General features: G+C 40.5%; 1 protein-coding gene across 1 annotated transcript in view; it reads left to right on the top strand.

Moving 5' to 3' along the window:
• RASEF (RAS and EF-hand domain containing) overlaps positions 1-20404 on the top strand; it is a 255588-nt gene that overhangs the window by 213188 nt on the left and 21996 nt on the right. Inside the window, 7 exon segments of the mRNA XM_047698880.1 lie at positions 3365-3460; positions 6613-6690; positions 8968-8998; positions 9001-9073; positions 11340-11408; positions 13019-13103; positions 14005-14093. Coding sequence (XP_047554836.1) covers positions 3365-3460; positions 6613-6690; positions 8968-8998; positions 9001-9073; positions 11340-11408; positions 13019-13103; positions 14005-14093 — 521 coding nt within the window.

The raw sequence follows: 20404 nt of genomic DNA, 5'->3' as shown, positions 1-20404 counted from the left end.
TTTCTTTTAGACTGATTTATTTATTAGAGAGAGAGAGCATGAGCAAGAGGGGCAGAGGGAGAGGGAGAGAGAATCTCAAGCTGACTCCACATAGAACCCGACCCCAGGACCTCGAGATCTGATCTGACCCGAAACCAAGAGTCAGACACTTAACTGACTGCACCACCCAAGCACCCCTGTTATGGAGTTTTGAGAGCTCTTTATATATTCTGATTTTAAAATTCTTTCCCCATGGTGACTTGTCTTTTCATTTTCCTAACAGTGTATTTTGAAGAGTAGAAATTTTTCATTTTGATGAGGCCTGATTTGTCAGTTTTTCTTTAATGGATCATGCTTTTGTCGTCTAGGAAATCTTTGCCTAACACAAGTTCACAAAGATTATTCTGCTGTTTTCTTCTGTAAGTTTTATTTGTTTTAGATTTTACATTTAGGATCCATTTTGCAAGTTATGGGTCAAAGTTCATATTTTTTTGCAGGTGGATATCCAGTTGTTCCAGCACCATTCGTTGGAGTTTCTTTGTTCTCCACTGAATTGCCTTTGTACTTTGTCCCACGTTGGTTTACTATATTTGTGTGGCTTTATTTCTGGGCTCTCTAGTGTGTTCCATTGATTGCTTTATGCCAGTATTACATTGTTTTGGTGACAATTGCTTTATAATAAGTCTTGAAATCAAGTAATATTAGTTCTTCAACTTTGTTCTTTTTCAAAGTTGTCTTGGCTATTTTAGATCCTTTAATTTCCATAGCATCAGCTTGTCAATTTTTTAAAAACAAAAAAACCCCAAACCTTCTGGGGGTTGATTTGATTTCATTGCATTTATAGATCAATATGGGGAGAATTGGCATCTTAACAATAATGAGTAATTTGATCCATAAACCGGGTGTATTCTCCACTTATTTAGGTCTTCTTTAAATTTTCTTAGCAATGTTTTGTACTATAGAACATACGGATCTTATAAGTCTTTCCTCAGATTCATTTGATATTTTAATGCTACTCTAAACAATGTTGTTAAAAATTTCAATTTCTTGGGTGCCTGGGTGGCTCAGTGGGTTAAGCCTCTGCCTCCGGCTCAGGTCATGATCTCAGGGTCCTGGATCGAGCCCCGCATTGGGCTCTCTGCTTGGTGGGGAGCCTGCTTCTACCTCTCTCTCTTCCCGCCTCTCTGCCTACTTGTGATCTCTCTCTCTCTGTCAAAATAAATAAAATCTTAAAAAAAAAATTTCAATTTCTGCTTTCCCATTGTGAATACATAGAAATACACTTGATTTTTACATACAGATCTTATACCCTATCATATTTGTTTACATTGCTCACACTCAGTAGCTTTTTGGGTAGATCCATCAGATTTTCTAGGTAAATGGTATATAATCTATGAATAAAGACAGCTTTATGTCTCTCTTTCTGATGTGAATGATCACTTCATTTTTCTCTCCTTATTGCACTGGTTAGAACAAGGAAAGTGAGAGCAGACATCCTTATCTACAATCTCTCTCTTAACAAGAAGTATGATGTTGGTAGCATGTTGTTCATAGATGCCCTTTATTGAATTTTGAGCATGTTCCTGGTTGGCTAAGAGTTGTTCTAATTAGGAATGGAATGTTGGATTTCATCAAATGCTTTTTCTCTAGCTATTGAAATGATCATGGCTTTTCTCTTTTTTCGACCATCAATGTGGTAATTACATTGATTTTCAAGTATTAAAACACACTTACAGTCTGGGGATAAACCCCACTTAGTTATGATGTATTTTCATTTTTATATCTTGGTTAATTCATTTTGCTAAATTTTGTTTATTATTTTTGCATCCATATTCATTAAAGATATTAGCTTGTGGGTTTCTCTTAATGTGTTTGATTTTTGTCTCAGGCCAGTGCTGGTCTCACAGAATGAGTTGGGTAGGCTTTCCTCCCTTTCAGTTTCCTGGAAGTTTGTGATGAGTTGATCTGAAGCACTACCATTTCTACCTAAGTTACTATAACGACCCCCCATCCAATCTCTTGGTGTCTGCCTGTGACAGGTTGGGAATGGCAAGAGTTACATAGTGGTGATTTCCTTTATTAAGCTCTGAACCAAATATTTTTATACCATAAAAGTTGTTATGTTTAGCATCATGGCGTTGGTTTTAGCGAGAAGACTTGCCGAGATGCCAGGAAGGCTGTCCGAGGTAGATGCTCATTGGGAAGCTTCATGTCTTCATCTGCCTGTGAGGGGGCAACACTTGCTTCCTCACCTGTAAAGCTGAATAAACTCAAGAGACTTGCTTGAAACAAGGTTACCATGAGTGAAGATGTTGTTCTCTATACATTTCCTCCTAAGAATAGAAGATTTCATTTACATGGATTATTTAATTTATATGGATTATTTAATTTACTTGGATAATTTAATATAATCCTCACATTAATCCAGTGAGGAAATGGAAGCTTCAAATAAGTTGTCTCAGCTAGACAGCCAGTAAGTGGGATGTAAGACCGTGTAACTCCAGCAGGTGTTCAGACATGGGGTCATGTCTCCCCTGCAGAGAGGCCTTACCTTACCTCCCAACTCACTTCCTGTCACATCTCGCTGTTAGCTTCTTCTTGTATTGCTTCCTGAGATCATCTTTGCTTCCTGTCTTCTCACACCAGGATGCCTGTTGGTCTTCATTGCTCCTTCTCTGTCCCTCTGTGCTCAGGACTGTTGGCATATAGGAGGCTATCAGTGCATATCTGAACACTCAATTTCACTGGCTATTAACATAAGAATTTGAGTTCTAAACATAAGGTGTAAAGTTCCATGCTTTCTGAAGAGGAAAGGGAAACTTGAAGATATCTGGGCTCCTGGGAGCTGCAGCCCTTGACCTCCTGGTGTGCCCCTTGGCATTCTCTGATCCAGGCAGGATACATCTGAGAAGAGCCAGCCCAGGCAGAAGCACTTAGCATAGAAATTTATAGGTGATGTGATTTGAATTCAAGTAAGGTGTAAGCTCTTGGAAGAAGGATACACCCACTGGACCTTTCTGGGCCCCGATGCCATGATAGGGTGCAGGCAAGCACTTGGGCCCTTGGCTCTTGCTGTATCTTTTAATTAACAACAGCAGTAATTAATTAAACTAGTTAATAGATGCTGCTTGGCCTCCTGTCACAACATGAGTGATAGTCTTAGGGGCGTCTCTCCAGGTGATGTGTGCATGTTGGCTTTCACTTCCACAGGTTTCAGTTCCAGAAGAGCTGTACCTCGAGAGTCATTTGGTTTACTTCCGCCATCCCTTCTTACCCTCTCTGTGTGGGAGACTTGGGATCAGCCTTAGTTTGACATAATACATTTCTTGCTTAATGGGGTTTTGAAAAACCTATTTAAATCAGTAAAATCTTTTTTTTTTTAAAGGAAAAACGTAAGGCTGAGGAAGCCCTCAGTGACCTCAGACGTCAGTATGAAACAGAAGTAGGGGATCTACAGGTGACAATAAAGAAACTTAAAAAGGTAGGTTTGTGGCAGTGAGGCTTCTAGGAATAGCCTCAGTATATCAGGGTGTTGAAGTTTTTAGCGACTGAAAACATTGGGAATCATATTAAAGCAGCATTTGGAATCAGATTTCAGAGTCAAACTGGGCTTCCTGAAAGACGGTTTTTTAAAGGTCCCTGATTTTCTGTTTCAAGGGCAGCCTTTCTTCTGCACAGGTCTAATAAATATTTCTGACCCCTTGGACAGTTGTCCATCAAACCCCAGTTTTCCTTCCTTGGGTACCCTCAGTGCCCACATGTTCAGTGGACTCTGCTCAGGACAGGAGGGATCTTGTCTTTACTGGTCACATATTCTCATATCCTTGCCTCCAGCTAACTGCAATGGTCAGTATTCAGTGAATATTTATTAAATAAAGTAAATATTCTTGTTCTGTGCAGAAAGTTCCACAAGTAGGGCACCCCTGATCAGCAGGAGGTAGGAGAGAACTTGCTGAAATGTGAGCAAAGGTGTGATTGCGTTTGGCCTTTGCTTTGTTTGGTCTCTAATGAGTAAGGTATACTTCACCCTGTGATGTGCTGGTAGCTACGTAACAACAGGCTCTGGAGAGGGGAGGGGGTCAGGGACAAATCTGTAATATTTGCTGATTTCCATGGTGTTAATGCTCCCATCATTATAATTTTAAGCTGCCAAGTTGACATCACCGAGAGCAGAGTTTGGGAAGAGGTACGTCCCATTGGCTCTCCGCTGCCAGCCCAGGCTGTCTGCAGCTTGGTACTGGATCCACCGCTTGGGTGTGGGTTGTCTCTGTAGCGAGCGGAAATACCTTGGCTAAAGTGAAAATGGATACTTAAAAAAGAATCATTCCTGAAAGTGGCACTGTGGACTTGGGCACATCACTTTGTTTCTCTGGTTGTTCATGTGATAACATTTAATGCTCTTTCCAGTGTTTATAGTCAATGAGATTAAGTGACAATTAGGTGTATTTTATAGTCTATTGCAGTTCAAACCTCTGGGATTGTTAAAAATTCTCCCTAATAGCCTTCTTGGGAAATTATGATCAATGTCAACTTTTTCTCTAGTTGACAGAGGCCATTAGACCAGACATGAGATGCTTGAATTGCACAATTTGAACAGACCAATCCCTTGTTGATGCCAGAGTCACAGATCTCCTCACCCTGGTCCTTAGTTATTTTCCTGTCTTCTGACATTTTTTTTTTAAATTTATTTGACAGAGATCACAGGTAGGCAGAGAGGCAGGCAGAGAGAGACAGGAAGGAAAGCAGGCTCCTTGCTGAGCAGAGAGCCCAATGCGGGGCTCGATCCCAGGACCCTGGGATCATGACCTGAGCCAAAAGCAGAGGCTTTAACCCACTGAGCCACCCAGGGGCCCTGTCTTCTGACATCTTTAGGGTAAAAGCAAGTTACGCAGAAAAGACACACAATTTCTTGCCACGATGAGGCATATGATGAGGACCACATAGGCCCTGAACAGTAAGAGTCAGAAGTGATGGGACCAGAGTCCTCATCGTGGCTCTGCCACTTTCTGCCAGTTACACTTGGGACAATTGACTTCGTTATCTTATCATTTCGTTTCTCATTTGTAAAATGGGATTAATAATTGACTGTCTCGCCTCACCATAATAGCTGGGACGTTACTGACTTTATAGTTTAATAAGCTCTTTTTCACAATTTTTAAATTTAATTCTCAAGCTTTCTCTGAGGAGAGGTGAATATGCTGCTTTCACCGCTGAGGACACAGAGTCCTTGAGTCACAGAGCCAATAAGCCGTGGAGTGGTCTCGCTATGCAGTTTGCGCTTTCTCATTTGTACCAGACTTCCCGCCTGCTGCGGAGGATTTTTTATAAGAGAGCAGATGGGGATTTACGTGAGGGAACGTTAAAGGCTTAAACTACGGAAAAGTTACAAATTGATTATGACTGCCGTTACCCTAATCCATGGATTCTAAGTAACCTAGTTTTTGTTTTGTTTTGTTTTTAGGATTTTTATTTACTTATTTGACAGAGATCAGAAGTAGGCAGAGAGGCAGGCAGAGAGAGAGGAAGGGAAGCAGGCTCCCCGCTGAGCAGAGAGCCCGATGCGGGGCTCGATCCCAGGACCCTGGGATCGATCCCAGGACCCTGGGATCATGACCTGAGCTGAAGGCAGAGGCTTTAACCCACTGGGCCACCCAGGTGCCCCAGGAACCTAGCCCCCCCACCCCCATTTTTCTTCTGTGAAAGTGGCATGCATCAGAAAAAATCAAGGGCTCTTCTCAGAGCTGGCCGGGGGCAGAGTCGTGGTCTCATGTGAAAACCTTTAATAGAAGCATCTGGTAAGATGAAGAAAGTCCAGCATCTGATTACTTAGGCTTTGACTTAGTGTGATGAAATTTAGCATTCATTTTGGTCACTGCGCAACTACTCAGTTAATGGAAACCCACGGATCCCCACCGTTTCCAGGGACTGTCGGCTCTTTGTAGGAGAGACATTTTAGTTGTCCATGTTAGAGATGCTCCTGAGCTGGTTTAGTCTGGTGATACTGACAAGTCACCCAGAAAGCAAGCTCAGGTATGTATCCATAGAGTCTGGGTGCATATGTCACTAGCTTCCTATCACACTTAAATGTTACTGATTTCAGTTATTCTAATAAGCACTTACTGGAATCACTGTGAAAAAAAGAAGTGAATCTGATGCTAACACTGCTGTTAAAAATCTTGGACTCTGGTAGGAGAGGTAAGGCATTCGTAAATAATTATAATACAGGGTAGAAAGTGTTAAGTACAGATAAATTTCTAGGAGAATATAAAGGTCCAGACTCATATGCAACGTAACTGAAAAGGTGAAGTTAGGTCGCTTAGTAGTTGAATGGTGGCTTCCCAAAAGGACTGTTCAGTTGTTTCAAAGGAAATTCATTAAGCCAAACAAAACAAAACAAAACAAAACAAAAAAACAAAAAAACAGCCCTTTTTAAATGCTTAAATTATTGAAACCAAGTTTTCAAATCCTCATGGATTATATGTAGCTTAATGATTTACAAAGTTGTATCATGTTGAAAATTGAAGACTTTTAGAATTCCTATAGAATTTAGTATATATTCAAGGCTACTAATAAACTTAACTGAATCAATCCAAAGTGAGTTTGTACATGAACAGCGTTTAATTGTTCTTTCAGCTAGAAGAACAATCAAAACACCTAAGTCAAAAAGAAGATGTGGCTGCCTTAAAAAAGCAAATTTATGATTTATCAATGGTAAGAATCACCTTTCATTCCCAGAAATACATTTCCTCTTCGACCACTAGACATGATCGTGCTGTTTATCAGTGTTCCGGGGATGGAGAGAAATTAATACTGCAGTGAGAGAAAGCCTTTGATGTACCTTTGACCAAACATGTTATTCAGGCTAATATCCTCAATGATTCCCCACCTGTGGTGAATGCTTTTATTTATTTCTTATTCACAGCAATGGTGGCATGGCCCTTGCACTTCGCATAGTTAACCCTGCATTCCTGCAACTTCAGCTCTGCTCTGTATCCCAGGCTTTGTGGGATGAGGGGATAATTGACCTTTTCTTCCTCTAGTGTTCCTCTTTCTGTCCCTTTCCCACCTTGATGACCCTACCTTTGGTCTTTCTGTTGCCAAATTGACAGCCTTTGCATTTGTTTTATCATCATCATTAAGCTATCTTTATTTTGTTTTTAGGTGGACTCTCGAAAAGTTGAAAGCCACTAGCGAACATTTCCTTTGTTAGGACTAAATATTCTCACTGCCGAGCCCAGAAGTGAGCCAGCTTGCTGCAAGTGCATTTCTTTCTCTCCATTCATCATCCCCACACCACTCAGAAGAGAAGGCCCCTAGCTTCATGGTCAAGTTGCAATGTGCCATCGGTTCCAAATTTTGCCCTATCTTAGTTAGCTCTGTATTTGGATCATGACTTTCTTGTAGAGTTGCTAATTTTTCTTGCATTTCCTGGTTGAGTTTTTGGTTTCTTGTAAAAAGAAACTCTGGCATCTTCAGGACATCATTCACTGATGCCTTCCAACTTCTTATTTATTCTTCCCAATGCATGGAATTTGTTTTTTCTCTTTGAAAATGTTAATTTTGGAGTCTCCAAAATTTCAGTTCTTATTGGACTGATTGTTTTTTAAACTCACTACCCATACATCATCCTGGAATTTCTGAACATTTTAGGTAGCTGGTGTAGGATTCCTGTGCACCTAGGTAAATACGTCTGTTTACCTTGGGACCTCCTCCCTGAGAGGGTGTCTTCCTAGGAGTTGTGTGTGTGAAGCTGGCTGTTGGAATGGGGGACCCCTTATGACTGGAATGAGTGGGATATGGATAAGAAGCCTTAAGACACTGTATAGGGGTCATTCAGTTCTTTTTTTTTTTTTAAGATTTTATTTGTTTGAAAGAGAGAGAGAGCAAGTGGGGGCAGAAGGAGAGGCAGAGAATCTGAAACAGACTCCATGCTGAGCACCGAACCTGAGGCGAGACTCTATCTCATGACCCTGAAATCAGGACTTGAACCCAAACCAAGAGTTGGATGCTTAACTGACTGTGCCACCCAGGCACTGACTTCAGTTCTTTTTAAAATACAAGCCCTGTCTTACTGCCTTGGGAATTGACTCTGACTATCTGCTATTTTTTGCTAGTGTAAGAGAGGATGGCCCAGGGGCTGTGGGCTGCATGCCTTAATACACAAATTTAATCTGTTTTTAAGCTCCATTTCCTTCTGTTGGGGGGTGGGTGCTGTCTAGCTAATTGCCTCCTCCTTTGCTCTGTAGGACAGCCTTCCCCACGCCTCTTTCAGACCTTCTGTGATCCTGCTCTCTTCTCTTCTGTCAACACATTTCCATCCAGTTTCCATCTTCCAGGAATGTATTTAATTCACTTGACTGTTGGGGGCCCCTCTTGCATTCTTATAACCTGTATTGGTTTATTTCATGTTATTTGGTATTTCATGGGAATGGGGTCTTCAAAGGGAAAGAAGAGTGTTCAGTCCATCATTTTGTACTGGAAGCCTCCAGTGTTTTTTTCCTTCTTTTTAAAGAAAAACATAGACTTTAAAAAAAAAACACACACACTATTTTTAAGTGCAAAAATCACAAATGTTAGTTGATGAGATTTATTGTAAAAATCAGCCAATCTGCCTGGTGATAAATACTGTTAATTCCACAGCATATTTGTCAGTAGATTAATAGTTCTCATTGTATAAAACAGATGTTTACATGTTTGATCTGAGTTAATTTGCCAGTAACATGTTAAAGTACATCACGATCCCGTCTTGACTGGAGTTTTTTGGCACCAAATGTGAAACGTTAAAAAAAAGAACAATTTCAAAGATTTAGCTTTTTGAGACTTTACTACCTTATGATATTTTGAAATCACCTTGAATTGGTAACTAGTTCTTCGAACACCCAAGGTTTGAAGGACTGTGGAGGTGTGGGGTGGGGCGTGAGGTTCCATTACTCTTGATTCTCCCGGGTGGAAGATGCCCAAAATCTAATGCTTGTTCCTTTCCTTCAGGAAAATCAGAAAGTTAAGAAAGATCTTTCAGAAGCACAAACATAGCCTTTCTTCAGAGTGAATTAGATGCTTTGAAAAGTGATTATGCCGATCAGAATGATATCAGGTATGAAACTTGGCATTTTATTCTTTAGTTTGAGCGGGTTATTTGTCTAGATGGCCGTCCATGTGAATGAAGTCAGCTACGTAATCATAAAGGGTTATTTATTGACCTTGCTGGTATGTTCTTTGCTTTCCAAAGATTTCACTTTCAGTGTCCTATTTCCTGGTAATTTTTTTGCATTAAAAATTTTTTTTAACAAAAAGATTAATTAGTATAATTATTGACTGCTTTGGAGAGTGCAGGGCTTAATAGATGTTTGAATTACTGGGAACAGAAGAATATACCTAAAATGTCGGCGGTCAGTGCTAATTGAAGTGCACACACACAGAGGTACATACACACATGTATATTTATGTATGCATATACATACATATATGTGTGTGTATATATATATATATATATATATATGTAAATTCCTATGTAAGTATCCATATATATCCATATACCCATATATGTCCATACATATGGATACTTACGTGGGTATTTGCATTCACAGATTTGCATACAAATGCATATATGGAGATATATACACCCAAAATACATACATGTGTGTGCATGTGTCTATATAAACTTGTACACTTGGGGAAAATGTCATGCTTTTTGTTTTATTTGTTTGCAAACTTGAATCACAATTAAGGTCCTGTAATGGTCAGCAGTGAAACATTTAAGTACTTATTGTATACAGGTTCTTGACTTATAGAAGGAATAATGAGTGTGGAATATATGAAAAAAAGAAAAGCAAAGATGTGGTCTCTGCTGTATGAGAAGTTCAGGTTCTTTAAGAAAGCCACAAAGCTGAAAGGTTACGGAGCTTCGTAGGAGCTGAATAGTGTCAGAAACAATCCCAGCAGCGTTGCTGGTTTGGGTCCATTGCCATGTGATGGTAGATAAAGTGTCCGTTTTATTCAGAAGAGGTGAAGAGATTTATTAGAGAGGAGACGCTTGAGGTCAGCTTGGGAGGAGCTGGCCTGTGCTGATCGGGGTGGGGGAGGTCAGGGGCAATGTCAGTGAGGTTACGCAGGCGGCCCTGCCATCTGGCAGGCACTGTGCATAAGACCTTCCTAGCATTAACTCTTGCAATCCAATGAATGTCCTATGGGATACAGACTTTTAGTCTCTCCGTTTCAGAGACTCTTAAGAGTCTCAGAGTTGCTCTAAGTGAACATTAAGCAAGGCAGAGGCCAGAAGAGAGGGACAGGTAAGACTGGCTTGGGGAACAGTGCTCAGACATCTGGATAGGAAAAGGTATTTCGAATGGAAGAGTAAAAGTTAAAGTCTAAAAATTTAAAAGCCAGTTTAAGGCTATAATGCAAGGGCCCAGCATTTTTGGCTAAGGAGCTTGAATTCCTATTGTCAATTGGGAACTTTTTAAAAAATTTTATTTTTTTAAAAGATTTTATTTATTTATTCGATAGAGAGAGAGACAGTGAGAGAGAGAACACAAGCAGGAGGAGTGGAAAAGGGAGAAGCACTCTTCCCAGCAGAGCAGCGAGCCCAATGTGGGGCTTGATTCCAGGAACCTGGGATCATGACCTGTGCCAAAGGCAGATGCTTAATGACTGAGCCACCCAGGCACCCCAGGAACCTTTTCGCTTTATCATCAAGAGAGTGAGTGGACAGGTTATTGTGGATGACAGTTGAGAGCCTGAGAGTCTTTGAAAGTGAGTGATGGGGTTTGTCTGCTTAGAAATGAGGCTGGGGCCAAATAGGGGCTTGTGGTGAGTGACTGAAGTTCTCAGGGGACATTACCAAGAGGAGGCCAGAGCTTTGTAATAAAGCAACAGGAATCACTGAGCATGGTTTTATGACAGAAGGAGAAAGCCTGGTCCTGTGGACTTCTCTTTGGTTTACGGTGAGGAGGGGAAAGCCAGGCAGGGAAAGGAGAAGGAATCATAAGGAGGGAGACAAATAGCTGGGCTGGGATTGTGTTAAAGCAGAGAAAGAGCAGGGGAGGGTCAAAGTAGAGACAGCAGGCTGGGTTGAAGGGACTGGTAATGAGTGCCTGGGGAGGGGGGGTTTAGCAGAAGGTGAAGGGTCATGGTCTTGTGAGGAATGGAGCTGGCTTTGGGAGGGAGAACAAGACCTCACACAGGAAGCAGAGGGGGGATATGCAGGCGTGTGGGGCTGCTGACCACACAGAGGGACTGAACGATAGAAAACCATGGCCAAGGACACAGATCTTTGAGAAAGGTGAAGGGGGTCTGGAGGATAGGTGTAAGGTAGGACTGCATACTTAATTCTGGTTCAAACATAAAATATGGTTTTACAGGGATCTGGAAACAATCTGAGAGTACACAGAAGATCGAAATAGTCTTGAGAGGCAAATTGAAATACTCCAGTAAGTTCCCATATAAAACTCTCATTACATTTACATTTTCCTAATGTTTTGTGAATGAGACATGTGCCCCATGTCACACGAGTGGTCATATTCTCAAGACTGGGTTTGCAGGTCCATGTGGGTTTCTTCTCGCTGTGGTGCATTCAGCACTTGGCCTTCCCCTGCTTTTAATCCTAAATAAACTATTCAATCCAGGGACTAGAGTATAATTCTCGCCCGTCAGGTGAGATGTTGTTACACCTCCATAAAGACTCAGGGCTCAGACCTCAGCAGCTGTCTCTGCAGCTCAGCACACTGGGAGGCAGTCAGGAATTTCCTGTTCACTCACGTCAGAGCACCGGACACCCACGATCATTCCTGCCCAACATATTATTTGTGGTGAGACGGCTATTTTTCTTAGTTTTTTTTTTTTTAACCCTACTGGAAATATTACACCTGCTTATCAACTTCACACCCAAGTTACCGTAATTCCAGCCTCTGAGGGCCTTCCCCACAAGACCCGCCCCCCTCCTCTACCTCAGCACTCTCTTCTACCCATGTAAGTTCTGGTTTGTCTCCCCAGATGAAGGAGGATCAGACTTGGCAAGTTTGTTTTCCCCATTTTGAATGATTGTTAAGTCTCACCTGTGGTAGTTACAGAGTTGACATGTTACAGTGATCCTGCTCATTCATTTATTCATTTGTCCAGCAGACTTTATTCAACACCTTTTATGGGTTAGGTATGCCAGGAACTGAGCATAGAATGGCAAGTAAAAAGAAAAGAAAAAAGTCTCTCTGTCTCCTTATGGGGCTCATCTAGGGGAAGAAGATGGAAACTGATGGCTTATTATAGAAATAAACATTAAAATGCCAAAGAAGTGGTATGGGGGGGAAGGGGTGTGCCTATTGGGAGCATCTAGTGCAGAGCTTCCTCCTAACCAGGAAGGTCCAGGAAGTGTTCTGGCGGATGCAGCAACCGAGCTGAGATCTGAAGGATGGATCAGCCTTCAGTAGAGACAGATTGGCCACTCTCAGGCAGAGGCTCTGTTATTGTCCTCAGTTTTTAGAAGAGGTTGCCGCCGCTCTGACAAGTCAGATGACTCCCATCAATGATGTGGAAGGTACATGCCTGCATGGGATTTGAACCCAGCGTCAACATCAGAATATTTCATTGGTACCTGACGGTGCCTGGTGGGCAGCATCAGGCCACAAGGAAGACGTGGGAGTAGCTGGGAGAAAGAAGTGTGACATAACACATTGCAACTACGCCTGGCTGGGACATGTGCACAGGGACAGAGAGCAGCACGTGGGGCCACTTGGGTCCAGTCATTTAGGAAACCGAGACCTTATTTAACTGAGACCTATTTACACTGTGAAGCTACCTGAGGGAACAGTGGGTTCCAACAGCATAGCTAATTCCTGAAATGCCTTGAGACCTTTAAAAGAGAGGTAATCCATCAATTAAGTTGTAGTTCTAGTAGTGAGTTATGATCTTAGTTTATGAGGTTTGAAGAGGAGTGGTAGAAAGTTGCAAGAGGTGGTAAGTAACTCAGCGTTCTGAACTTCGCAGCCTGTGAAGAAGGTAGCTTTTACCCCAACCTCCCTTATCTGTTTGTTTATTTGCTGTGTAGAACAGCTAACTGGAAGTTACATGACAGTAATGACGGCCTTAGGAGTGCCCTTGAAAACAGTTACAGCAAGTTCAACAGATCTTGGGTATGTAGTAGAATTTTATAATAAATTCTATTCTTATAGTAGAGTGTTTTGATGAAGATCATATATTTTCTTACAGGGGGACCTTACAAAAATGCGAAAATATTCCATTTAAATAGAGGAGGCAACATTTTCCCAAATTAAAGAATATGCTACCCTTCTGCTGAGATAAATGCCTGGATATTCACCAACTGTCTGTTAGCTGTTCAGGGAAACCAGAGAAAGATGTGTAAGGTGTGACCTGGATCCTGGAAGAGTTTATAGTGTAGTAGGGAGTTCAGATGTGCACAGATAGCAATGATAGAAGAAAAAAATGGGAAATCTTATCAAAATAGGAAGAAAACACTTCCCATTTCAGAGGAGGGAGAAGGTGCTTCTGGCTGAGGAGTGTGTTTAGACACACTGAGTATTCTTTAGGCCGTGAGATGATCAGAGTGGGGGCCTTGGATTTAAAACCCCGCTACAGAAACAAGCTATGCCCGTCTTGGAATTTTGAGGAAATTTTCCTGACTACATGTGTCAGAAATCCTCTTCTCCCACTTTTGGGGGTCAGCTTCAAGTTTAGGGTTCCTTTGCCTTAGCTTTAGGCCTTAGCTTTTAGTTCAGTCACTGAGCCAAATTATGGTTTGAGAAGAGATAAATCCAAAGACGTTGGTATTCAGAGTCCTAGACAATGCAGGCAACCAGGATGCCCTTTATGGCTCATGCAGTGGTATTTGGATCTACGACACAATGCAGAGAGAGTACTACAGGAGTTATCTTGGTGTTTGTGCTCACATTTACTCATGTAGGGTACCAAACTTTTAATTACATTAGAAGTTAATTAGTGTGTTATATATGTGTGTATATGTATTATGTGTTTATGGAATAACAAAATGTTGCTTATATATTTTATGTATTTCAGCACATAAGTAATATATCACCAGGGAATACAATTTCTAGGAGCAGTCCCAAATTTAATGGTCATTCTCCTCATCCTCTGGGCTATGACAGGTATGGTAACACCTACTTACTTTTCATTTGATTTCTGGATCAGAGTGAAAAGGAAAGTAAATTTCCTTAGAGGGGAGTTAAAACAGTAGAATCTACTTTGGGCGCTAATTTCTATTTTCTGCTATCTTATTTAAAATTTCTGAAACCTGTAAAGATTCAAAGTAGAAATGTTTCAGAGAGGGCAAAGTGATTTCCTTAAGACATTGTTATGACTTGATTTTATGTATGCTTCCCCTGACCTCGTTCTCTCATTACATCTTGTTCCTGAGAAGTGAACTCTGAAAACTCTTAGAGGGAAACAAGCAGAACTATAGTGTTGGATGTTGCCATATACGTGGGATAGGATGTTGAGACTCTTGGCATGTTCTGCAAATGTTTAATAGCTCAGCATAATATTATGAAAGCTGTGTTCGAAAGCTGTTGTTCAAAACAAATAGAAACATGACTAGTAGACATTTGTGAGTTCTTGTATTGAAAGAGTAAGAGAGATTTAACAGAAGTGAGGATTTAGCTCTATTTTGAATCAAATGAAGCAATATATTGGTCCTATGTAACCTGAGATCTGGCGACAAGGACTGAAAGATTACATGTGTGTACTCGTGTGTATAAATACATATGTCCATTGTTATTAGTTAAAAAGTTAAATTTGGGGGATATCAAACCTTGAAAGTAGAAGTTAAGGCATAAGCTATGGGCTTCTAGCTCTCCATTTCCAATGCAACTTTCCAATTCATATTCATTCCCTTTGCATTTGAGATCTTCTGTTCTAAAGAATAAAAATGTATTGAGAGTTAAGATGGCAGAGCAGTAGGGTGACCCTATGCTTGCCTTGTCCCTCAAACACAGCTAGATAAATACCAGATCTTCCAAATACTCAAGAATAGATCTGAATACTGAGAGAACAAAATGCAGAACTAGAGGGAGAAAACATTGTAGTAGGTAGGAGGTGCAGAGGCATGGTTCTGGAGATCTTTCCATAGAAACCTGGCAGGCCAGTGGAGAGTGGCATGATATATTCAACATGCTGGGAAAAATATGCAGCCAAGAATACTTTATCCAGGGCACCTGGCTGGCTCAGTGGGTTAAGCCTTCGGCTCAGGTCATGATCTCAGGGTCCTGGGATCGAGTCCCACATCGGGCTCTCTGCTCAGCAGGGAGGCTGCTTCCCTCTCTCTCTCTCTGCCTGCCTCTCTGCCTACTTGTGATCTATCTCTGTCAAATAAATAAATAAAATCTTAAAAAAAAAAGCTTTAAGAATACTTTATCCAGCAAGGCTAGCATTCAAAGTAGAAGGAGAGATAAAAAGTTTCCCAGACAAACAAAAACCAAAGGTGTTCCTGACCACAAAATCAGCCCTGTAAGAAATACTGAAGGGGATCCTCTCTGTGGGACAGAAAGACCAAAAGTAACAAAGACTACAAAGGAACAGAGAATCTCAAGAAAAAGCAAATTTACAGGAATACAAATTCTTATCTATCAATAATAACTCTGAATGTAAATGAATGAAATGTTCCAGTCAAAAGATATAGGGTATCAAAAGGGATAAAAAACAAGAACCATCAATATGCTCCTTCCAAGGAACACATTTCAGACCTAAAGTCCCCTCCAGAGTGAAAATGAGGGGATGGAGAACCATCTATCACGCTAATGGACATCAAAAGAAAGCTGGAGTAGCTATACTTATATCAGATATGATAAATATTAAACCAAAGACTATAACTAGAGATGAAAAAGGGCACTCTATCATAATTAAGGGGTCTATCCAACAAGAAGATCCAACAATTATAAATATTTATGCCCCCAACTTGGGAGCACCCAAATATATGAATCAATTAATAACAAAATAAAGAAACTCATTGATAATAATACAGTAACAGTAGGGGATGCTAAAACAATCCTCATGCAGCAATGGGCAGATCATCTAAGCAGAAAATCAACATGGAACCAGTGGTTTTGAATGACACACTGGACCAGATGGACTTAACAGATATACTCAGAACAATTCATCATAAAGCAGGATAATATATATTCTTTTCAAGTACCAATGGAACATTCTCCAGAATAGATCACATACTGGGTCACAAATCAGGTCTCAACAAGTACAAAAGGATTGAGATCATACCATTCATGTTTTCAGACCACCATGCTATATCAACTTGAAGTCAACCACAAGAAAAACCTGGAAAGATCACGAAGATCAGGAAATTAAAGAAGAAATTTAAAATGCATGGGAGCAACTGAAAATGAAAACATGGTAGTAAAAAACCTTTGAGATAAAGCAAAAGCAGTTATAAGAGGGAAGTAAATAGCAATACAGGCCTACCTCAAGAAGCGAGAAAAGTTCCAAATACACAATCCAATCTTACTCCTAAAGGAGCTAGAAAAGGAACAGTGAATAAAGCCTAAAGCCAGAAGAAAAGGGGAAATAATAAAGATTAGAGCAGAAATAAACAATATGAAACAAACAAAAAACAATAGAACAGATCAATGAAACTAATAGCTAGTTCTTTGAAAGAATTAATAAAACTGATAAACTCGGGGTGCCTGGGTGGCTCAGTGGGTTAAGCCGCTGCCTTCGGCTCAGGTCATGATCTCAGGGTCCTGGGATCGAGCCCCGCATCGGGCTCTCTGCTCAGCAGGGAGCCTGCTTCCTCGTCTCTCTCTGCCTGCCTCTCTGCCTGCTTGTGCTCTCTCTCTCTGTCAAATAAATAAATAAATAAATAAATCTTTAAAAACTGATAAACTCCTATCCAGACTTATCAAAAGAAAAGGAGAAAGGATAAATTAAATCATGAAAGAAAGAGGAAAGATCACAACTAATACGACAGAAATAGAAATAATTATAAGACAATATTGTGTATTATATATTACATGCCAACAAATTGGGCAATCTCGAAGAAATGGATAAATTCCTAGAAACATACAAACTACCAAAACTGAAACAGGAAGAAATAGAAAATTTGAACAGACCCATTTGAAATTTTGAAAATTTGAACAGAAAAGAAATTGAACCAGCAATTAAAAACCTCCCAACAAAGAAAAGCCCAGGGCCAGATGGCTTCCCAGGGAAGGGTTTTGCCAGACGTTTAAAGAAAAGTTAATAACTATTCTTCTCAAACTGTTCCATAAAATAGAAATTGAAGAAAAACTCCAAACTAATTCTACAAGACCAGTATTACCTTGATCCCCAAACCAGACAAAGACCCGCTGAAGAGAAGAATTACAGGCCAATCAATATCCCTGATGAATGCAGATGTAAAAATTCTCAACAAGATTCTAGCAAATTGAATACAACAGTACAGTAAAACAGTTTTTCACCAGGATCAAGTGGGATTTATTCCTGGGCTGCAGAGGTTGTTCAATATTCAAATCAATCAGTTGATAAAAGAAAGGATAATAATTATAAGATCCCTTTAATAGATGCCAAAAAAGCATTTAATAAAATACTGCATACATTCTTTTTTTTTTTTTTGCACAAGGATTCCCTTTTCTCCACATCCTCACCAATATTTGCTATCTCCTGTGTTTTTGTTTTTTTATTTTTTATTTTATAAACATATATTTTTATCCCCAGGGGTACAGGTCTGTGAATCGCCAGGTTTACACACTTCACAGCACTCACCATAGCACATACCCTCCCCAATATCCATAATCCCACCCTCCCTCACCCAACCCCCCTCCCCCCATCAAGCCTCAGTTTGTTTTGTGAGATTAAGAGTCACTTATGGTTTGTCTCCCTCCCAATCCCATCTTGTTTCATTTACTCTTCAGCTACCCCCTCAACCCCCCATGTTGCATCTCCTCTCCCTCATATCGGGGAGATCATATGATAGTTGTCTTTCTCCGATTGACTTATTTCGCTAAGCATGATACCCTCTAGTTCCATCCACGTCATCACAAATGGCAAGATTTCTTTTCTTTTGATGGCTGCATAGTATTCCATTGTGTATATATACCACTTCTTCTTTATCCATTCGTCTGTAGATGGACATCTAGGTTCTTTCCATAGTTTGGCTATTGTAGACATTGCTGCTATAAACATTCGGGTGCACGTGCCCCTTCGGATCACTACGTTTGTATCTTTAGGGTAAATACCCAGCAGTGCAATTGCTGGGTCATAGGGTAGTTCTATTTTCAACATTTTGAGGAACCTCCATGCTGTTTTCCAGAGTGGTTGCACCAGCTTGCATTCCCACCAACAGTGTAGGAGGGTTCCCCTTTCTCCGCATCCTCCCAGCATCTGTCATTTCCTGACTTGTTAATTTTAGCCATTCTGACTGGTGTGAGGTGATATCTCATTGTGGTTTCGATTTGTATTTCCCTGATGCCGAGTGATATGGAGCACTTTTTCATGTGTCTGTTGGCCATCTGGATGTCTTCTTTGCAGAAATGTCTGTTCATGTCCTCTGCCCATTTCTTGATTGGATTCTTTGTTCTTTGGGTGTTGAGTTTGCTAAGTTCTTTATAGATTTTGGACACTAGCCCTTTATCTGATATGTCATTTGCAAATATCTTCTCCCATTCTGTCAGTTGTCTTTTGGTTTTGGTAACTGTTTCCTTTGCTGTGCAAAAGCTTTTGATCTTGATAAAATCCCAATAGTTCATTTTTGCCCTTGCTTCCCTTGCCTTTGGCGATGTTCCTAGGAAGATGTTGCTGCGGCTGAGGTCGAAGAGGTTGCTGCCTGTGTTCTCCACAAGGATTTTGATGGATTCCTTTCTCACATTGAGATCCTTCATCCATTTTGAGTCTGTTTTCATGTGTGGTGTAAGGAAATGATCCGATTTCATTTTTCTGCATGTGGCTGTCCAATTTTCCCAACACCATTTATTGAAGAGGCTGTCTTTTTTCCAGTGGACATTCTTTCCTGCTTTGTCGAAGAGGAGTTGACCATAGAGTTGAGGGTCTATTTCTGGGCTCTCTATTCTGTTCCATTGATCTATGTGTCTGTTTTTGTGCCAGTACCATGCTGTCTTGATGATGACAGCTTTGTAATAGAGCTTGAAGTCCGGAACTGTGATGCCATCGACTTTGGCTTTCTTTTTCAATATTCCTTTGGCTATTCGAGGTCTTTTCTGGTTCCATATAAATTTTAGGATTATTTGTTCCATTTCTTTGAAAAAAATGGATGGTACTTTGATAGGAATTGCATTAAATGTGTAGATTGCTTTAGGTAGCATAGACATTTTCACAATATTTATTCTTCCAATCCAGGAGCATGGAACATTTTTCCATTTCTTTGTGTCTTCCTCAATTTCTTTCATGAGTACTTTATAGTTTTCTGAGTATAGATTCTTAGTCTCTTTGGTTAGGTTTATTCCTAGGTATCTTATAGTTTTGGGTGCAATTGTAAATGGGATGGACTCCTTAATTTCTCTTTCTTCTGTCTTGTTGTTGGTGTAGAGAAATGCAACTGATTTCTGTGCATTGATTTTATATCCTGACACTTGACTGAATTCCTGTACAAGTTCTAGCAGTTTTGGAGTGGAGTCTTTTGGGTTTTCCACATATAGTATCATATCATCTGCGAAGAGTGATAGTTTGACTTCTTCTTTGCCGATTTGGATGCCTTTAATTTCCTTTTGTTGTCTGATTGCTGAGGCTAGGACTTCTAGTACTATGTTGAATAGCAGTGGTGATAACGGACATCCCTGCCGTGTTCCTGACCTTAGCGGAAAAGCTTTCAGTTTTTCTCCATTGAGAATGATATTTGCGGTGGGTTTTTCATAGATGGCTTTGATAATATTGAGGTATGTGCCCTCTATCCCTACACTTTGATGGGTTTTGATCAGGAAGGGATGCTTTTTCAGCATCTATGGAGAGTATCATATGGTTCTTGTTCTTTCTTTTATTAATGTGTTGTATCACATTGATTGATTTGCGGATGTTGAACCAGCCTTGCAGCCCTGGAATAAATCCCACTTGGTCGTGGTGAATAATCCTTTTAATGTACTGTTGAATCCTATTGGCTAGTATTTTGGCGAGAATTTTTGCATCTGTGTTCATCAAGGATATTGGTCTGTAGTTCTCTTTTTTGATGGGATCCTTGTCTGGTTTTGGGATCAAGGTGATGCTGGCCTCATAAAATGAGTTTGGAAGTTTTCCTTCTATTTCTATTTTTTGGAACAGTTTCAGGAGAATAGGAATTAGTTCTTCTTTAAATGTTTGGTAGAATTTCCCCGGGAAGCCGTCTGGCCCTGGGCTTTTGTTTGTTTGGAGATTTTTGATGACTGTTTCAATCTCCTTACTGGTTATGGGTCTGTTGAGGCTTTCTATTTCTTCCTGGTTCAGTTGTGGTAGTTTATATGTCTCT

Source organism: Lutra lutra, chromosome 13 (assembly GCF_902655055.1).
Source record: "Lutra lutra chromosome 13, mLutLut1.2, whole genome shotgun sequence".
Taxonomy (NCBI): domain Eukaryota; kingdom Metazoa; phylum Chordata; class Mammalia; order Carnivora; family Mustelidae; genus Lutra; species Lutra lutra.
The sequence above is the reverse complement of the archived record's forward strand: the minus strand, read 5'-3'. Positions and strand labels throughout refer to the sequence as shown.